At 35.3% G+C, this 16,827-nt stretch overlaps 4 protein-coding genes across 13 annotated transcripts in view; 2 read left to right on the plus strand and 2 right to left on the minus strand.

The window, feature by feature from the left end:
* The window catches only part of LOC148913827 (uncharacterized), an 83,055-nt gene extending 72,626 nt beyond the window's left edge, over positions 1-10,429 (plus strand). The window contains exon 7 of the mRNA XM_089025908.1: positions 10,380-10,429. The gene's annotated coding sequence lies outside the window, so the exon portion shown is untranslated. The remainder of the gene's footprint in view (positions 1-10,379) is intronic.
* Positions 362-1,861, minus strand: LOC148913831 (uncharacterized). 2 transcript variants are annotated; one of them, XM_089025924.1, is made up of 3 exons: positions 1,609-1,861; positions 771-1,155; positions 362-425 (listed from the first exon to the last, which is right to left on the minus strand). In XM_089025924.1, exons 1-2 carry the CDS (start codon positions 1,685-1,687, stop codon positions 791-793), a joined length of 444 nt encoding a protein of 147 aa, XP_088882050.1. In that variant the 5' UTR covers positions 1,688-1,861; the 3' UTR covers positions 362-425; positions 771-790. The 2 variants fall into 2 exon arrangements, with proteins under 2 accessions (XP_088882050.1, XP_088882049.1); XM_089025923.1 differs by having other exon boundaries at positions 391-1,155.
* Positions 2,467-9,960, minus strand: LOC148913832 (uncharacterized). 5 transcript variants are annotated; one of them, XM_089025817.1, is made up of 11 exons: positions 9,876-9,960; positions 9,189-9,235; positions 8,359-9,111; positions 7,380-7,760; positions 5,413-5,502; positions 4,847-5,122; positions 4,132-4,410; positions 3,769-3,813; positions 3,542-3,640; positions 3,427-3,448; positions 2,467-3,223 (listed from the first exon to the last, which is right to left on the minus strand). In XM_089025817.1, the coding sequence occupies exons 3-11, from the start codon at positions 8,438-8,440 to the stop codon at positions 2,800-2,802; spliced, it is 1,698 nt and encodes a 565-aa protein (XP_088881943.1). In that variant the 5' UTR covers positions 8,441-9,111; positions 9,189-9,235; positions 9,876-9,960; the 3' UTR covers positions 2,467-2,799. The 5 variants fall into 5 exon arrangements, with proteins under 5 accessions (XP_088881943.1, XP_088881939.1, XP_088881940.1 ...); XM_089025813.1 differs by having other exon boundaries at positions 5,413-5,787; XM_089025814.1 differs by lacking the exon at positions 9,189-9,235 and having other exon boundaries at positions 5,413-5,787.
* A 178-nt stretch (positions 10,430-10,607) lies between the features above and the next one.
* LOC148913833 (opioid-binding protein/cell adhesion molecule-like) lies at positions 10,608-15,916 on the plus strand. 5 transcript variants are annotated; one of them, XM_089025842.1, is made up of 10 exons: positions 10,608-10,675; positions 11,396-11,770; positions 12,999-13,268; positions 13,438-13,713; positions 13,960-14,031; positions 14,127-14,183; positions 14,357-14,464; positions 14,681-14,708; positions 14,875-14,911; positions 15,190-15,916. In XM_089025842.1, the coding sequence occupies exons 2-10, from the start codon at positions 11,491-11,493 to the stop codon at positions 15,574-15,576; spliced, it is 1,515 nt and encodes a 504-aa protein (XP_088881968.1). In that variant the 5' UTR covers positions 10,608-10,675; positions 11,396-11,490; the 3' UTR covers positions 15,577-15,916. The 5 variants fall into 5 exon arrangements, with proteins under 5 accessions (XP_088881968.1, XP_088881964.1, XP_088881967.1 ...); XM_089025838.1 differs by lacking the exon at positions 10,608-10,675 and adding an exon at positions 11,210-11,288; XM_089025841.1 differs by lacking the exon at positions 10,608-10,675 and adding an exon at positions 11,210-11,288 and having other exon boundaries at positions 13,438-13,575.
* Positions 15,917-16,827: the final 911 nt, after the last annotated feature.

A 16,827-nucleotide genomic window follows, 5' to 3' on the forward strand; every position in this document is an offset into this window, starting at 1 on the left:
ATAAACAATAAGAAGTTGTAAGCGCGATAACTTTCTAAAGTCTTTGCTGACAAATAAAGTTAGATGTAGAGGAAGTCCAGGAGGAGTGGGAGTAAAGAGTGGAGGAGGAGAAATCTAAAGAACAAAATAGATACACAAATAATGTGATACTTACAATGCAAGGTCACTACAGTCTGTGCAGTGAAACGGTCTTATCATTAGGGTTGTTCTGGCCTGACACTCATACGTCCCATTCTGATCTCTTGTAATATCGGTATCCACAGTGTAGCACTTTCCGGTTCCGGTACTCTTGATTACGTGACCTATTACTGTACCCAGTGATGTTAGGAGTTTGGTGGACAAACAGCAGTTGCAAGGCACACTCAGCTTTTGGCCTTCTGTTATATTTTTTGATAATGGTGGTTGGGGATTGAAATGTGGACGAACTTGTATGCCAGTAGACAAATCATTAAGTAATGAAACTGTGAGGGAAGGAGATGCAACTAATAATGCTAACAAGAAACAATATATTTTTGGTTTTGCGATGATTAATTTTCAACTGCTTGAGTACGCTCTTGAGCCAAAAGAATTTGTTCCATCCATGAATTATTTACGATTATTTACTTAAAAATTTATATTATGCAATACGTATTTTCACCCAAATGTATTATAGCAATTTTCAATCACACGCGCCCTCTAGCGATTGTTTCTGTCTCGACGAAGAAGGTTTTGGTGGACGTCAATCACAAGGGGGGGGAGGGGGAGGGGCTAATTAGACTGTTGTCAGTTACCTGTGACCATTAACCTTGCTTTACTTGAAATCGGATAGGCTGCTGTGGTCAACACAATCATGCATTCCGGCATATATCCCACTATCAGCAGCGGTGACATTAGAGATAACCAGTGTAGCAGTAGACTCTTTACCGACTCGTGTAGGATTTAATAACCTAGGGGGACATGTTTTGGTATTGACGAACCACTTCCATCCATTCAGACCATCTTCCCTACCAATAATTTCTCTTCTGTTATTAGAACCATAAAAGCCCCATTCTGGTGAAAACAGACTAAACTCCATGTCCCTGTTGTCAACGGTGTAGTCCCACACGAACCTGGCAGTTTGTCCCGTCTGTACGTACAGCACAGTGGGAGGATGATTAGTTAAACGAAATGCTGAATCTAAAAAAGAAGATCACAGCCTTGTATTTTATAGCAAATTTATAGAGACGTTGCCGAAAGTTACGCGAACGTTCAGTGTATTAACGGAGATGATGTCTATGAATTGGACGGGGCTCGGTGATTTTTGACAATCGATCATTCGAAATTCTTTTTTTTTTTTTTTTTTAATTTTTTAATTTGCAATTGCAAACGAAAGTTCAACTATACATCTATTTTTTCTTCTTTCCCTTCCGTCCTATGCGCTTTCTTTCTAATTTCTAGACCCCCAAGGTCGTGGAAACCTATATTTACACCGGCATTGTACCAATAACTAAATAACGATATTGGTTCTGATTTAAGAAAAAAATAAATAATTAATACTATTTTTAAGTGATTCTGCATCGTTCCGAGTGGACGGATTGTCATATGAGTATACATTCTGTGTGCTTTCTACGACGAGTACTGTGAACTTACCTACCACAGGAAGTAATGCCAATATTAAGAAGATAGCAGCATTTAATGAAGAGTTTCTTGGAAATTTGCCTCCAATCATGTCGTATGTGGAACTCAAAAAACTGTACAAGCGATTTTTTTGGCCATAATTTTTGGGCGCGATTTCAGAAATCAGCAATAAAACGTGTTCGAAAAAGAAATAAATACGTTTTGTTTTTTACCCTTCCTGTATTAACCTTTTGTTCACTTTAAATAGAAAATGTAACGCAAGTTGAGTTACATGTTCAATAAAACATGCGGTATTTCTGATTTGGCTGCCTTTGGACCAGAGGGCAATTTAACCGGGATTAAAAGCTTTACTTGTTTAACAAAACTAAGAAAGGTGAAACGAAATAAGTGAATGTGAAAATAATTAGCAGCTTTATAGGCTTACTGAATATATTAGAATGAAAATGAAAATGAAAATGAATATTTCCGCTTGTCAAACGATTCAGCTAGAGTTTCAAATCCTTCGTTTCTTAGTTTGTAGCCTACCATCCACCCTCCCCTACCTATCTTTCTATAATGCCATTGCTCAGTGCAAAAAGAATTGGCGCTATTTTCAAAGCTAGAGGCTAGAATAAAAACTGGGCCGGTATCATTTCTGCCATCACCCTTTTTCATTGGGTGTTTTTTTTTTTTTTTTTTTTAATTATTATTATTATTTTTTTGCACTGGCCTAAGCGCCAATTGCAGAAAGGGGATTATTGGGCGGCTTGCGACCCCTTTTTGCCTAAAAAAAAGTAAAACTGCCTTTCTAATGACCTTTGTTCACACCCCACCCGACCCCTCTTCCAGGTAAACGAAAAAGTAATGAAACGAGTAAATAAAATATTAGTATTTGTGTGTACGATCAGCTGCAAAGGGATGTTTTATTTGGTTTTGCTTTTTGTGAGGTTCTCAAACAACGTAGCCAAGAAGAAAACATAAACCTCTACATGTGAAGGGTCAATAACTTTGCAGATTTTCTCTCCCCTTTGTATGCAAAGCACCAAAATATTTTGTTTTGAAAAAAGATTGTTAAAACGTTTCTCAAGCCTACTTATTTGAAACTTCATCGTTAACTATATAAACTCGAAGTGTACAGTATATAAAAAAAATATTTCTATTAAGAACTCTTATTAATTATCGGTAATATTAGTGTGTCAAGCATTTTATCAAAGTTGCTCTTGATTATAAGATAAGCTCTTGGTATTGGGAGGACGATAAATTTGTCATTTGCAAGGGTTGGTATGGGTTTGTGGCTGAGTCATTCATTGGGTTAACTAGTCTTAGGTTTCCAATATCAAGTGACTGGTAATCTGGTGTTGATGCACCCTGTGATGATGTTGTATGTGGTAGGACAAGGTCTTGGTAAAAAGGCGAGCCCTGGTTTACTGTAACATCTACGGTTATATCCTGTGGAGCTTCGTTCGTTTGATGCGTATCTTCAGCTGGTTTTGAAGTAGCAGTACTTAATGGGTCGACTGTCTGCTCATAAATACTGTCGTAGACACCAGTTGACTGCCTACTATCTGATGTATTAACAATGGGGAATGAAGACGAATCTTTCATACAATTCATGCCAATTGGACTTGTGTCTGAGGTAATATTCGTTCTGTAAAGGAAGAAAAACAATATGGTTTCGCATGTGATTGTGATAGTCATCTTTTAAATAGAGTAATGAAAATAGTGTTTGAAATCAAAATAACAAAACCAAACAAACAAACAAAACAATCACGCTAAATGATGAAAATGCACAAACGTTTTAGCATATCATATCTATTAATTCTTTTTTAATTTGTCTATAAATTATTTTACCTGTCACGCATTTTTCTTTGGCCTAAACATAAAAAGGATACGTTATGGATCAAATTGAACAGAATAAATGTTGCATAATTTTGCTATATGATATCTTCGTAGTTCTACTACTCACCCTGTTTACAGCTCCTTTTGCATGTAGCAATAACAAATATCATGTTGAACACAAGCAAGCAAACGATAATGATAATGCAGATGATGATGATTGTTTGATCTGAAATAATAGGTTGTTGTATGGAAAAAAAGATGATCTAAAAAATGTTGGAAAGAGAGAATTATAAGAAAAAAAGGAAATGGAGAAGAGGAAGGGGAATTAAATGTATGAAACATTGCATTGCTTACTGAAACGCGTCTTGTCTTGGCTGCTTTGCTCACTTATAATCGAACCTAAAAAAAGAAATGAAATATCGTAATAATAAAATAACGTTTAACATTTTCGAAAATTTCTTTTTATGAAACTGGTTTATATGAAACTATTATTCTTTCCACCTTTCAGACCACGTGTTATCCTTTTTATATAGTATCTACTTGTTTCCAGATAACATTAAAATCTTGAATGTAAACAAAAAAAGGTTAAAAATTAACATTGAATGGGAAAGCCCTACACCCAATGCAAAAGAGCACTTCATTCATAACTTTTCTTAAAATTAAAATTAAAATAAATGCAAAACACATTAAAAAATATAACAGAAAATTTATGCATACCTTGCAGTTTGATAATACTGATATTGTGATCTGAAGATCCTAAATTATTTGTTGCACGGCACGTGTATACGCCAAAGTAATCGTCATCTTTGATACTGATTATTATTTCACTGTACCATTGGAAGGAGGTTACATTAGAGAGGAGTTGCCTTCCCTTGGGGTCGTACCAAGTAACAACTGGAATAGGGCTTCCATTAACTGCACAGAGTAGACGTTGGTGGAGTCCAAGTGGGGAAGTTACTGTCGTATCACTCATTGAAAATTTGAAAGACGGTTTGTCTAGAGAAAAAAAAAGAGAATCATTTAGGCAGGCAAGCAGGCAAGCAGGCAAGCAGGCAAGCAGGCAAGCAGGCAAGCAGGCAAGCAGGCAAGCAGGCAAGCAGGCAAGCAGGCAAGCAGGCAAGCAGGCAAGCAGGCAAGCAGGCAAGCAGGCAAGCAGGCAAGCAGGCAAGCAGGCAAGCAGGCAAGCAGGCAAGCAGGCAAGCAGGCAAGCAGGCAAGCAGGCAAGCAGGCAAGCAGGCAAGCAGGCAAGCAGGCAAGCAGGCAAGCAGGCAAGCAGGCAAGCAGGCAAGCAGGCAAGCAGGCAAGCAGGCAAGCAGGCAAGCAGGCAAGCAGGCAAGCAGGCAAGCAGGCAAGCAGGCAAGCAGGCAAGCAGGCAAGCAGGCAAGCAGAAACATAAACAAACTTACAAAAACACAAACCTATATATACTTACACATCACTACAACGTTTGTTATTCTTGTGGCTGAAGTTCCATTTGGATTGTTTTTTGCTTGGCACTCATATGCCCCTTGGTGTTCTCTTGTTATATTTCGTATTATGAGAGAAGTATTGCCCACCCCGCAGCTGTTGATTACTTTCGCAGAACCCACCATTTTTAACCATGTGATATTTGGTGTTGGAGGACCAGTAGCTGAACAGAGTATCGATAAGGTTTCACCTTCGGATGTATTAACGACGCTTGGAAGGTAGTTTGTGAATACTGGCGTAACTTTCATTGTGATCAGAAAAAAAAAAGATAAATACAACATTAGATTTGTAACGTCACGTTCACAAATATGTGTGAACAGTATTCGCAATGAGAAGAACCAGACTCATAATTGGAGAAATAAATTCCAGGAAAAAAATTAAAACAAATAATAAAATTAAAAAATGCTGAAATAGTGTGTTAAGTTAAGTTAGCTATAGTTAGCTGAACCTTTGGGGGTAAAAGTGAGAAACTTATAATCGTAATATGCGTAAAATATAGTTTGTAATAGATTGTCTCATAGCTATTCTCACCTGTAACGATAAGTTCCACTTGACTCGTGATTGCTGACTTATCTTTCAACACAAGATTGCAGTTATATTTACCACTATCAGACCTGGACACTTTGAAAATAACAAGATTTGCAGTAAATATCTTGCTCACTCGGAGAGGACTTAGCAGGCTTGAAGGACAGGTGGGACTTATTTTCCATTGCCATCCAGCAGTACCATCATCGTACCCAATTATTTGCCAACCATTCCTTGGTTTGTGATATGTCCACATTGGAGAAGTAAGGGCAAAAGTGGTGCTTTTGTTGTTCACATAATAATCCCATTCCAACTTAACAGTATCGCCCTCAGACGCATAGAGTTTACTTGCAGGAATGTTTTTGAATCTTGGTAATGCGTCTATTCCAAAATAAATCATAATTCATATCAACAAAACATACAACATGAGCAGCAACACTAGCATGGTGCTCTTATAGATTTCCCTTGGTTACTGTTGCTATATCCCACAAGCTCGACATTATAACTAAAACATTTTGGAATTTGTAAATTAAAAGTTTAAAGCTTCCTTTCATTTTCGCAGTATAATATAAAGAAAGACTTGAAGCTCAAACAATTTTCCTATAACCTTTTGTTTCATTGAATGATCATTGATACTTGTCTTTAGTGCTTTGTCTGGGAATATATTTTAATTTTTCTTGTAAGGCCTTTCCCGCGATTTCTCTTTTTTTTTCAGGGGCATAACAAAGGGAGGTGCATTAGTTGCACGTGTAGCCCCCGCCGCAAAAGCTGAAGGGTAGTTGAATCATTCATATTTTTTAACCAATTTCCATCGACAAATTGTAGCATTTTTACTATTCCCCACCAGTTATTGGAGTTCTTTGCTTCTGCAAATTCCAGGTTGGTTATTTGATCGATTATTCACCATACTTATTGATATTTATTATTGGTTCTGCGAATTCTTGAAATGTATATGTTATACAAATACCACTTTTCAAAAAGACTGTTACGATCCACTTCCATTTCCTGTGCACCCAACCTATAATGCATCTTGTTATGACACTGAATTTATCTCTTTTAAAAATCATACTTCCAGACATTGAGTGCTGGACCGTCGTATGGCAGCGCATTTACGGCTATGCCGGAGATTTCGGCCCCGACACCGCTATCCGAAGAATTACAGACTGATCAGGAAGCTCGGCCGAAGCCTAAAGGGAGAGGTTAGTCGGCCCCTAAACCATAGATGATTAACCTCTTGCTATGACCAGCAAACTTAAATTCTTTGATTGTGACGCTGATGGTTTTGAACGCATACGAACTCCAATTCATGTGGGATGCGTCATGAAAACTAAACGGAATGTTCATCGCAGTAAATTTCATATGTTTCAAAGTTCATCTGCTATGGAACCATGATTTTAGGAATTTAACTTTTCGATTTATTAAAACAGGACCATACTTCCTGAAATCGAGAGCTAAACCTTCGAATGGCAACGCGGAGCGTTTATTTATCCCGATATGCCGTAGATTTCCCCCCTCCCCTACTCCCCCAGGCAAAAAGCTGACGATCATAATTTTTTACCAAATTTCCATCTGCAAATTGTAGCATTTTAACTATCGCTCACCCATTATTGTATATTTTTATTTTGCCTCTGCAAATTTTGGGTTACTTAGTGGATCAATCATTCACCTTTTTTATTTATTAATGCTATACCCCTTCTAAAGACGGCTGTTAGTTTAGACATAGTACCATTTCCATTCTCTGTGCACTCACCCTGAAAGACCCCTGGTTACTACCCTGTTGTTATAACCTAAGCCGGACCCTTATGTTCACAGCCTAAAGCAACAAAAAGAGCGAGCAAAAAAGGCAGCAACATCCAATACCAGAAATACCAATATTACTTAGATTATATGAATCAACAAAAAATGATTACGTTTACGCAATGTAAGGTCAAAACATAAGATCCAAGTCATCTAATAATACTAAGTGCTTATACCTGATACAAAAAGCTGAACTGAACTTGAAATGGGGTTGCGGGCCTTAAAAAGCAGCCTGCACATGTATATCCCACTATCAGCAATAGTAACATTGACGATGACTAGTGTAGCAGTTTGTTCTCTTCTAACTCGAAGAACAGGATTTAGGAATCTTGATGGACATGTAAATCTTTTGATTACAAACTTCCAGTTGGCATATCTGTCATCACTTCCGATTGTGTATTCGTTTCCAGTTGCATCCCAAGAGCTCCACTTTGGTGATTCAGATTGGAATTCCTTGTCTCTGTTATCGACAGTGTAATTCCAAACAAATCTCACATTTTGTCCAACAGAGGCATTCACCACTGGTGGGGGAGATTGGGTGAATCGAGCTGTGCAATCTTGAATTGATAATAACAATGTCAATTTACTAGTTTACTCATTCTCATAATTATCGATTTGATCTCCTCTAGGATATTAATAATAATACAAAAAAGGAAGTTAAAACTAGGAGATTTTTTAGAATAGGCGCAAATAAGTACACATAATACATTTGCAAAAAAATATAAATAAATAATAAATAAATAATAATAATAATAATAATAATTTCAGATCTGCTCCAGAATCTACTTGATTGACATCATACAAAGCACTTTTAAAATCAATTTGCGCACATACAAATTTACATAGCTAATAGCAGTTTCAGTTGGGTAAATATTAGCATGCGCAGGTACTAATTCATATGATATATACTTTTGAGGCCAGCAAAAACAATTGGAAAATATTGAAGCATAGATAAATCTTGGTATCGAATGTGTGCTCTTGCTTTATAGCAGTTCATTTAGGATTTATGCTAGGTTTTCACTAATCTGTTTCTATATTTCAAAATAAATTAATTCAGAAACCAAAATTAAGTTCCAAATTTAGTATATCCACATATATAGTGATGTTGTCAATTTTGTGGTTGTGAAAATTAAAGCTGAAGAGCCATATACTTACCAGCATGCGGAAATATAAGTAATTCCTCAAGAATTGTTAATATAAATGTTATAGATTGGAGAAGAAACAACCCGTCTTTCATGTCAGTGCGAGTAAGTACAAATGGCTAACAAGAAATATCTGAAATTCGCTCAAATAGTTCCAGATTGGCTACAGCGTGTTGCCTTCCCTGTTGCTGCATGTTCATTAGTATGATATAAACTTGACCCAAAACGGCCTCTTCATATATTTGTGTTATTTTTAGGAAAGAATTCGTATGTCAATAAAAGATGTAACGCAATTATATGAGATTACCTCTAATCCTGAATTACATTTTAAGAAAAAGAAGTGAATTATTTTCAAACAAAGATCAAAATCCCAATTTAGAAAAATAATATTACCTATTCAAAACCAAAAATTCCACTGCAACCAGTGAGTACTTTGCCATTAATCAAACATAATTACTAAAAAAATAAAAAAAATAAAAAATAAAAAAATCGAAAAATCTGAAGTATCTAATACTAACTTCTTTTCTTTTATTAGAAGATGGGTAAATATGACAATGATAATTTTCTACTTTATAAAGGATAATTATAATGTTTATTTCGGAGCAATCCGACCAGACTCTCCCAGTCCATGTTAATGACCTTCTCCATCGGGGACTAGGAATATGAGTTGAGCATGTGTGGTGTCGACGTCTTTCATAGGATATGTAGGAAATAGATTATTTGCAATGTGTTTTGCTGCCTTGATAAGAAGATAATCCCTTATGTCCTGTGGTACACAAGATCCCGCATTAGGTTTTTGATATTCGTATAATAAGGAGGGAGTGGCTAAGTTGCCATGCTTACCGGAGGTCTTACTTGATGTATTTCCTTATATGCATGATGTATTATGCCTAATAATTAAAATAAAATAATCAAATAAAATTAATAATTTGCATATTTTTAGAAACAAAAAGTCGAAATTCATTAATAACCAACCTTTCCCCCCTCTTCTTATGCGCATTTATTAAGCCATGCAATAAAAAAGATAAAACAGTTCTAAGATATCTAAAAGGTACATTTGGTGTCTGGTTATTCTTAGACTTTGTGCATTTTTTTCTATTTTATCCCTTCATTTTTCCTTCATTCTCTTCATCCTTTCGTTTTCTGTTTTTGCTTAGCTCTTGGTTAGTAATTTTACTCGCCACCATCATCTTTGCTTTTCTTTTTTCTTCCTGCAGAGGTAATACTTTAACTTCCATTCAACTTAACCGCCTATGCAAAAATAAATGATGATGATATCAAAAGGAAGCGGAATAGAGCCATGGCAAGTAATATCACTGTGATTAAATGAAGACACAGAAAACATGAAAACCTGATAGACCGGAAGACGAATTTTTTGCTGTACTTAAGTTGCTTCAAGTAATTCTAGTTGTATCTTGCAGAAAAAGGAATAGGATAAAATGTTGACTTCTATACCTGTAGCGCTAGCATTATGTAAAACGCTAGTACTTCATATCAAAGCTAGCGACTGTCACTTTAAAATACACCTACCTGGTTAGAGTGAAACAATGTTACTCTTTTTCCTAGGCACTACAGGGGACACAAGGATCTCTCTCTCTCTCTCTCTCTCTCTCTCTCTCTCTCTCTCTCTCTCTCCCCTCTCTCCCATATATATATGCAGAATTCAGAAAATGAAATGTGTGGCAAAAATAGTAGTCAGCTGCTGAAGCGCACTGAATGATCTATGACAAGTGGTTGTGAATTAAGTATTAGTGTAACGTTATTTTTAAAAGTAATATTATATATTATGGTATTTTCAATTATTTATTTACCAAGCCGACACGAATTCGAAAATATTTCTGTTTCCTTTTTAATCTTTTTCTTTTTCTTTCAATAGTTTAATTTGTTTCTTTTTTATTTCTTTCATACCGCAAAGGAATTTTACTTACATCGATGGCGCGTATTGAATTGTTCTCCTATACATGTCGTTGCGTGCTTCTCTAATTAAAACAATAAGGTATCGTTTTTGATCATGTGTTTTTGCGTTTTATGCAGCACGAAGAGACACTGAAACCACAAGAACCAATAGCTTTGGAAACAGAATTTTAAACCCTCAAACTTGAACATCAAATCATCATTGATAGTATCCGGTCCCTAATTCAATATCGAGAGTAAAGAGGACCGGATACCGCAAAACCGCAATTTCCATCAGAAACGCATGATCTTTATCAAGAGCTGGAGAGCATGATTATCATTATCTAGGAATTAAAAAATGTACATGATTAATTTCTAATTGGCTTGACGTGTGTAGCCGTTATATTTCCCTTTCAACAGGTAGCTAAATATCGAAGGTATGCATGTTTCATTGTAAAATGCAGTCTGCACCTAGCGTGACGTAGAATTCTAGTTATCTTGGCAGAAGACATATATCGAATCTATCGACTTTGTTATTCGTTGTCCGCTGTTTATTGATTTAAGTTTATTTAGCTGGGCTCAAGTAAACCATTCTTTTATATATGGTTTACGTTATCTTTTGTTCTTTGACAAGATTCCGAAAGTCTGCACTTCCTATCCTAACGCTACCACGAAAACAATTTATTCAAAAAACTCAAACTAAAGCGCTTGAGCCCAAGCTAATAAAAAATTGAGGTTAATTTAATCACTTCTTATTTTCCAAAAATCCGACCCTAGCTTCAATTTCCCTCAAATAGAGTTACAATTTTCGAATATTTTTAGGGGTGTTGAAAGTTCTACAGTAGTGGGAAAAATGTTTTTTTATGTGGTTTTAAGAAGCCATAGAATCCCACACGCATTAAATTTGATCCATGAAAGTGAAATAGGATACTTGCCAATTTAAATATTGCATTATTTTGATCCATCATTGCTTCATAAGAACGATGGAGTTCTCTGTAGATCTATTGATTTCAATGACGATAAACCTGTTACTCTTGAACAAGGCGCATGGTGATAATTTGTTTATTTACTTTCTCCGAGTTTACTTTCTCCGAGTTTATCAACAGGAATATTCACATTTATATATAATTTATAATTTATATTTTAAAATACTTTAGGTGCAGCTCGTTTCACAGTAGTTCCACCAAGTGTTTTGTATGTGTCTGTAGGAGAAACAGCTAAGCTTGTGTGGGATTACAGTGTAGATAACAGGATGGAAGAGTTTGTTGTTTATTCGCAAAATTGGATATTCTATGCTGACAATGGCAGTGAATTTATAATTGCACAAGAAAATGTATTCAAACAGGGGCAATGGTACATAAACACCAATACATGTCCTGCTAGACTACTGAACCCTGTTCGAGTGAGTAAAGAATCAACTGCTACACTAGTAATCCATAATGTAACTCTGGCTGATAGTGGTACGTATGGATGTGTTCTTGTGCTGGCAACAAGAAGCCCCATAACAAGTAAAGTCAAACTCGTCGTAACATGTGGGTATAATTCTTTCAATTTGTTGGAATGGTTGTTCTTGTTTCTATTAAATTCTTTTCTTGTTTGCTTTAGTTTTTGATTTTGATTTTCCAAATTTTGAAATATCTTCCGTGCGTTTGTTGTTATTTATTAAGGTGAGGACCTCGTTTTCCCATTAACATTTATTCAACCATGCATAATCAGACTCGAACTGATAAGTACAATCTTATTCTTAATATATTGATAATATTCGTTTTTCGTTCTTTCGTTCTTTCGTTCTTTCGTTCTTTCGTTTTTCGTTCTTTCGTTCTTTCGTTCTTTCGTTCTTTCGTTCTTTCGTTCTTTCGTTCTTTCGTTCTTTCGTTCTTTCGTTCTTTCGTTCTTCGTTCTTCGTTCTTTCGTTCTTTCGTTCTTTCGTTCTTTCGTTCTTCGTTCTTTCGTTCTTTCGTTCTTTCGTTCTTTCGTTCTTTCGTTCTTTCGTTCTTTCGTTCTTTCGTTCTTTCGTTCTTTCGTTCTTTCGTTCTTTCGTTCTTTCGTTCTTTCGTTCTTTCGTCTCTTTCGTTCTTTCGTTCTTTCGTTCTTCGTTCTTTCGTTCTTTCGTTCTTTCGTTCTTTCGTTCTTTCGTTCTTTCGTTCTTTCGTTCTTTCGTTCTTTCGTTCTTTCGTTCTTTCGTTCTTTCGTTCTTTCGTTCTTTCTTTCTTTCGTTCTTTCGTTCTTTCGTTCTTTCGTTCTTTCGTTCTTTCGTTCTTTCGTTCTTTCGTTCTTTCGTTCTTTCGTTCTTTCGTTCTTTCGTTAGAGTGCATACCACATATCATTTGCACTTTCAACTTTGCACTAACATGTACAATAGACCCTTTTCGTGTTCCAAATTACCGCTGTGTTTCTTGATTACAGACTCATTTACTCAGGCTAAGCCTCGATTTTGTGAAGAATATTCACATTTTCCAGTCAAGGTCCGCGGGATTTCAAAGTGTTCGTATTGTTGAACTTGTGCATTCTTTACTATACCTTTAGTATTTGCAAGTGAAAAAAACACTGGTTCGAGGCTTAGTCTGAGCAAATGAGTATGTAATCAGCGGTAATTTGGAACTCGAAAAGGGTCTATTTTGATAGTTAACCTTTTCATGGATATATGGTATGCAATCTAATGAAAATGTTCAAAATAAGTCATTTGGTTTTTAGTTGTTTGTCGTATTTGTATTGGCGATGACTGATATGTACTTACATGCGCTATTTTCTTATTTACAGCATTTCCATCTTTATCGATCAATCCGTCCCTTTCAAACATACCTGTAAACAAATCCCAAGAACTGCATATCAAATGTTCTGCGGTAGGAACTCCTATGCCAAACGTCACGTGGCAAAAAGTACAGGGTGATGTCATTGATCAAGGCGTAGGGAATGTGACAATCGATATTACAAACATTACAAGATATGACAGTGGGCAATACGAATGCTGTGCTATTAACAACCTGAAGAAACCTCCATTTTGTAAGAGTATCTTGGTAACCGTCCAGTGTGAGTCTAAATGCTATCTTTTTTAGAAATACAAATATATGTTGCTTTGTTTTTTAGCCAAAATGGTAGGGTGAGTGGGCGCTGCAAGGTTTGCAACAAATCAATATGATCACAATCAAAATCATTGAAACAGTGCAGACTGAAAATATATAATTCACTCTCTTCGCAGATGGGCCGCAAATAGATTTGCTTCAGTCAAATGACACAGTTTCTTCATATAATGGTTGTAAAATCAGGATATACTGTTTGGCCCATGGCGTGCCCTCTCCTCTGTTTACGTGGTATGATCCCCGTAATCGATCAATAGGTACAGGATCTCATACTGTTACTGGTGTTGGTATCTTGGAACTAGTGACCATTTGCCCCGACAGCTATGGGTTGTACAGGTGTAAAGCAGAAAATCTACTTGGTTATGATGAACATTTTATTAGTATTATTCAAACAGGTTTGGAGAACAATAATAAATAATTAACTTTAGATGGTAAAAGAAAAATGGATGGATGAATGGATGGATGAATGGAAGAATGGATGGATGGATGGATGGATGGATGGATGGATGGATGGATGGATGGATGGATGGATGGATGGATGGATGCAAGGAAGCTGGATTTATGCATGCATGCTTGGATGGATGGATGGATGGATGCTTGGAATGATTTACTCATAAAAAACTAATGTCATCTATCCTCAGTCCATCCACCCTCTCTGATGCCAAGTAGAAGTATCTATGAAATAACGACATCATCACCACAAACCACTACAGGTCAGAATTACCAATAAACATCTGATGAGCCACTTTCTTAACTACTTCAGTTGAATTATTAACATTTGACTTGACTTCCTAATCATCATTCAAAGGTCATGACTCAAGAGCCAAGCCTGGAGAGAGGTCTTGCTCGACACTATTTATTCAAGGTTATGTCAATGTTACATATACAATTATAAATAAAGGTTACATATATTTTAATCAATTTATTTCTATATATTGACACGTTTTTTTATTTATTATTTATTTTGCTTTACCGCTACCCCGAGTCTGCAGGCACATACTGTTTGTTACCTTTAATCATTTTTTCTGTTTTCATCAGGTCGCACATTTGCAACAGTTCATTTTATAGTAACATCAATATCAATAGTTGCGAATATTATCATGGCGCTATTAGTGTGCTACATTTTCAAAAGGGCTGGCTTCAAAGGTAAACACTTTAATTCCAGCATACAGCGCATGCATATCACGTAGTATTAATCAGGATCCGTGAAGTATGTAAAACAATTGATGATGATTCGATAGAATAATTTCAGATTTATATTTTAATATTTCTTTTTCTTTCTTTTTTTGATATCTGGCAACATTGTTTTATCGATGTGTGTCTATCTTTTTACTTATTATCATTGTTTTAAATATATTGTAGTTTTAAGGAAGAGGAACGACAACGAAAGGTAAATTCACATGTTCAATATACGTACTGTATGTAATAACCCACCCGTTGCATATCCTCACTCCCCATGCAAAAACAAATAATTCATAGTTCACGCCATTTTTCAGGAGGACTATAGCCAACTGAATTTAGACAAATGTTTTGACGATTATATTTTCACTTTTTAGGGTTTCAAAACCAGAAGAATCTTTTGAGATTGTAGAGGTGAGTTTAATAATATAGGATGCTGATTTGGACTACGTTTTCAATTTATTTATAATTTATTTAGGTGGGGGGGTGTGGATGAAAATAAATTAAGTTGTACTATATATCTGAATATGGACTACTCACTAACCCTTGGCCCCTTGACTTAGCAGTAATAGGGATAGAGTAGATGTTTTGGGTTTATCTAACGAACAAACTAACAAAAACAAAAACAAAAAGCAAAAACAAAAACAAAAAAACAAACAAAAAAAATTGTTTTACTATATTCTTGTATATAGGATAGAATCGAAATGAAAACACACGAACCAGCAGCATTGGAAACACACCACGAATCACCAAACCTGATACCACCGAATATTGATGTCGGAGCAGTATCGAGAGAATGCACTCCAACCTTATTGGACGAGAGGAAACCAAAAGAGAACCCTGCAGAGCAGCACTTTCTCTCAGGGACTCAGCATCTTTATCAACAGATAAATAATGGAGAGTTATTATCAAGCGAGCACGAGTATCAGTCGCTACTAAGGGACAATAATGGAATAGGGCTACCAACAAATGTTCCTTGTGAGACAGTGTTAAATCATGCTACATCGAATGTTAATCACGAGCAGCAAGGATCAGAATACCAACCACTACATCTGTATTCAAGCGTACAAGAAAAGTAGTTGTATTAAAGTAATGTTGGTTTTATCAAAAGAAAAAACGAAAAAAGAAAAAAAGAAAACGTTTCAACTAAAAATAAAATAAAAAGGAGGAATAAGTGAACAATAAGACAAGAAAGCAAAAGTGCAAAGGAAACAAAGCAAATATATCAAATTAATATTCATTTAAATATATTGTCAGATAATTCCCATAATTTTTCCCTCATTAAAAAATGTGATTTATTGCAACTCGAAAACAAATGCTATTTTTAGTCTTTCTTTTAAAGACTCGGCCTGGCGTATACAATTTGTAGTATTATAGTAGTAGTAAGTGGTAGTAATTAATAAAAGGACATTCAGTGTAGGCATAATGTAGTGGGCAACATCTACGAAAAAGAAAAGAAAAAAAAAAAAAAAGAAGAAAAAAAAAGGCGCGCGCCATGAGGTATGTTTATACTTATTAAATGACAGTAAACCAAAAGAAGTCTTCTATGGGTACGAAACCTCTCTTGATACTTAACCACACGGGGCTTTCATCAATATCGTGAAGGTTTAGATGCTTTCGAAATCAATGGTCATGTTTGATTCCATTACTATCTCCATTGGTACATTATTTTGAGCACAACGCTGAGTTTAATTGCAATGACTGGGGGTAACACTTTTTAAGGTGTTCAGTGATTTTTCTCATGGATGCCCTGCCTCCAGTATAACGTAAATATTTGAAGCATCAGAAATCATCTGGAATAAGAATCACGTTTACGCCCTTACGCTCAGTTGGATTGTTTTTAGTAAACGGAATAAATAAGAAAAATAAGAAAAATAAGAAAAATAAGAAAAATAAGAAAAATAAGAAAAATAAGAAAAATAAGAAAAATAAGAAAAATAAGAAAAATAAGAAAAATAAGAAAAATAAGAAAATAAGAAAAATAAGAAAAATAAGAAAAATAAGAAAAATAAGAAAAATAAGAAAAATAAGAAAAATAAGAAAAATAAGAAAAATAAGAAAAATAAGAAAAATAAGAAAAATAAGAAAAATAAGAAAAATAAGAAAAAAAAAAAAAAATCAAGAAGGACAGTTATCCTCAATCATTTTGACTTGATATTAAATCAATGGTCCAATGATTACAACGAAATAACCATGAATTTCATTTTAGCATCATTTGATTGGTGCTATAATGCGCTAGAATGGAAGAAAACACTTTTCATTGATATTTGGTTTCGAGAAAGGAATTCCACATGCATAAAACAACGAATCATGAAAGTGAAAATACATTA

The sequence above is a fragment of the Actinia tenebrosa genome, unplaced genomic scaffold (genome assembly GCF_029948245.1).
Source record: "Actinia tenebrosa isolate PJP-AT-01 unplaced genomic scaffold, QUT_ActTen_1.0 PGA_scaffold0__85_contigs__length_37466705, whole genome shotgun sequence".
NCBI lineage: Eukaryota > Metazoa > Cnidaria > Anthozoa > Actiniaria > Actiniidae > Actinia > Actinia tenebrosa.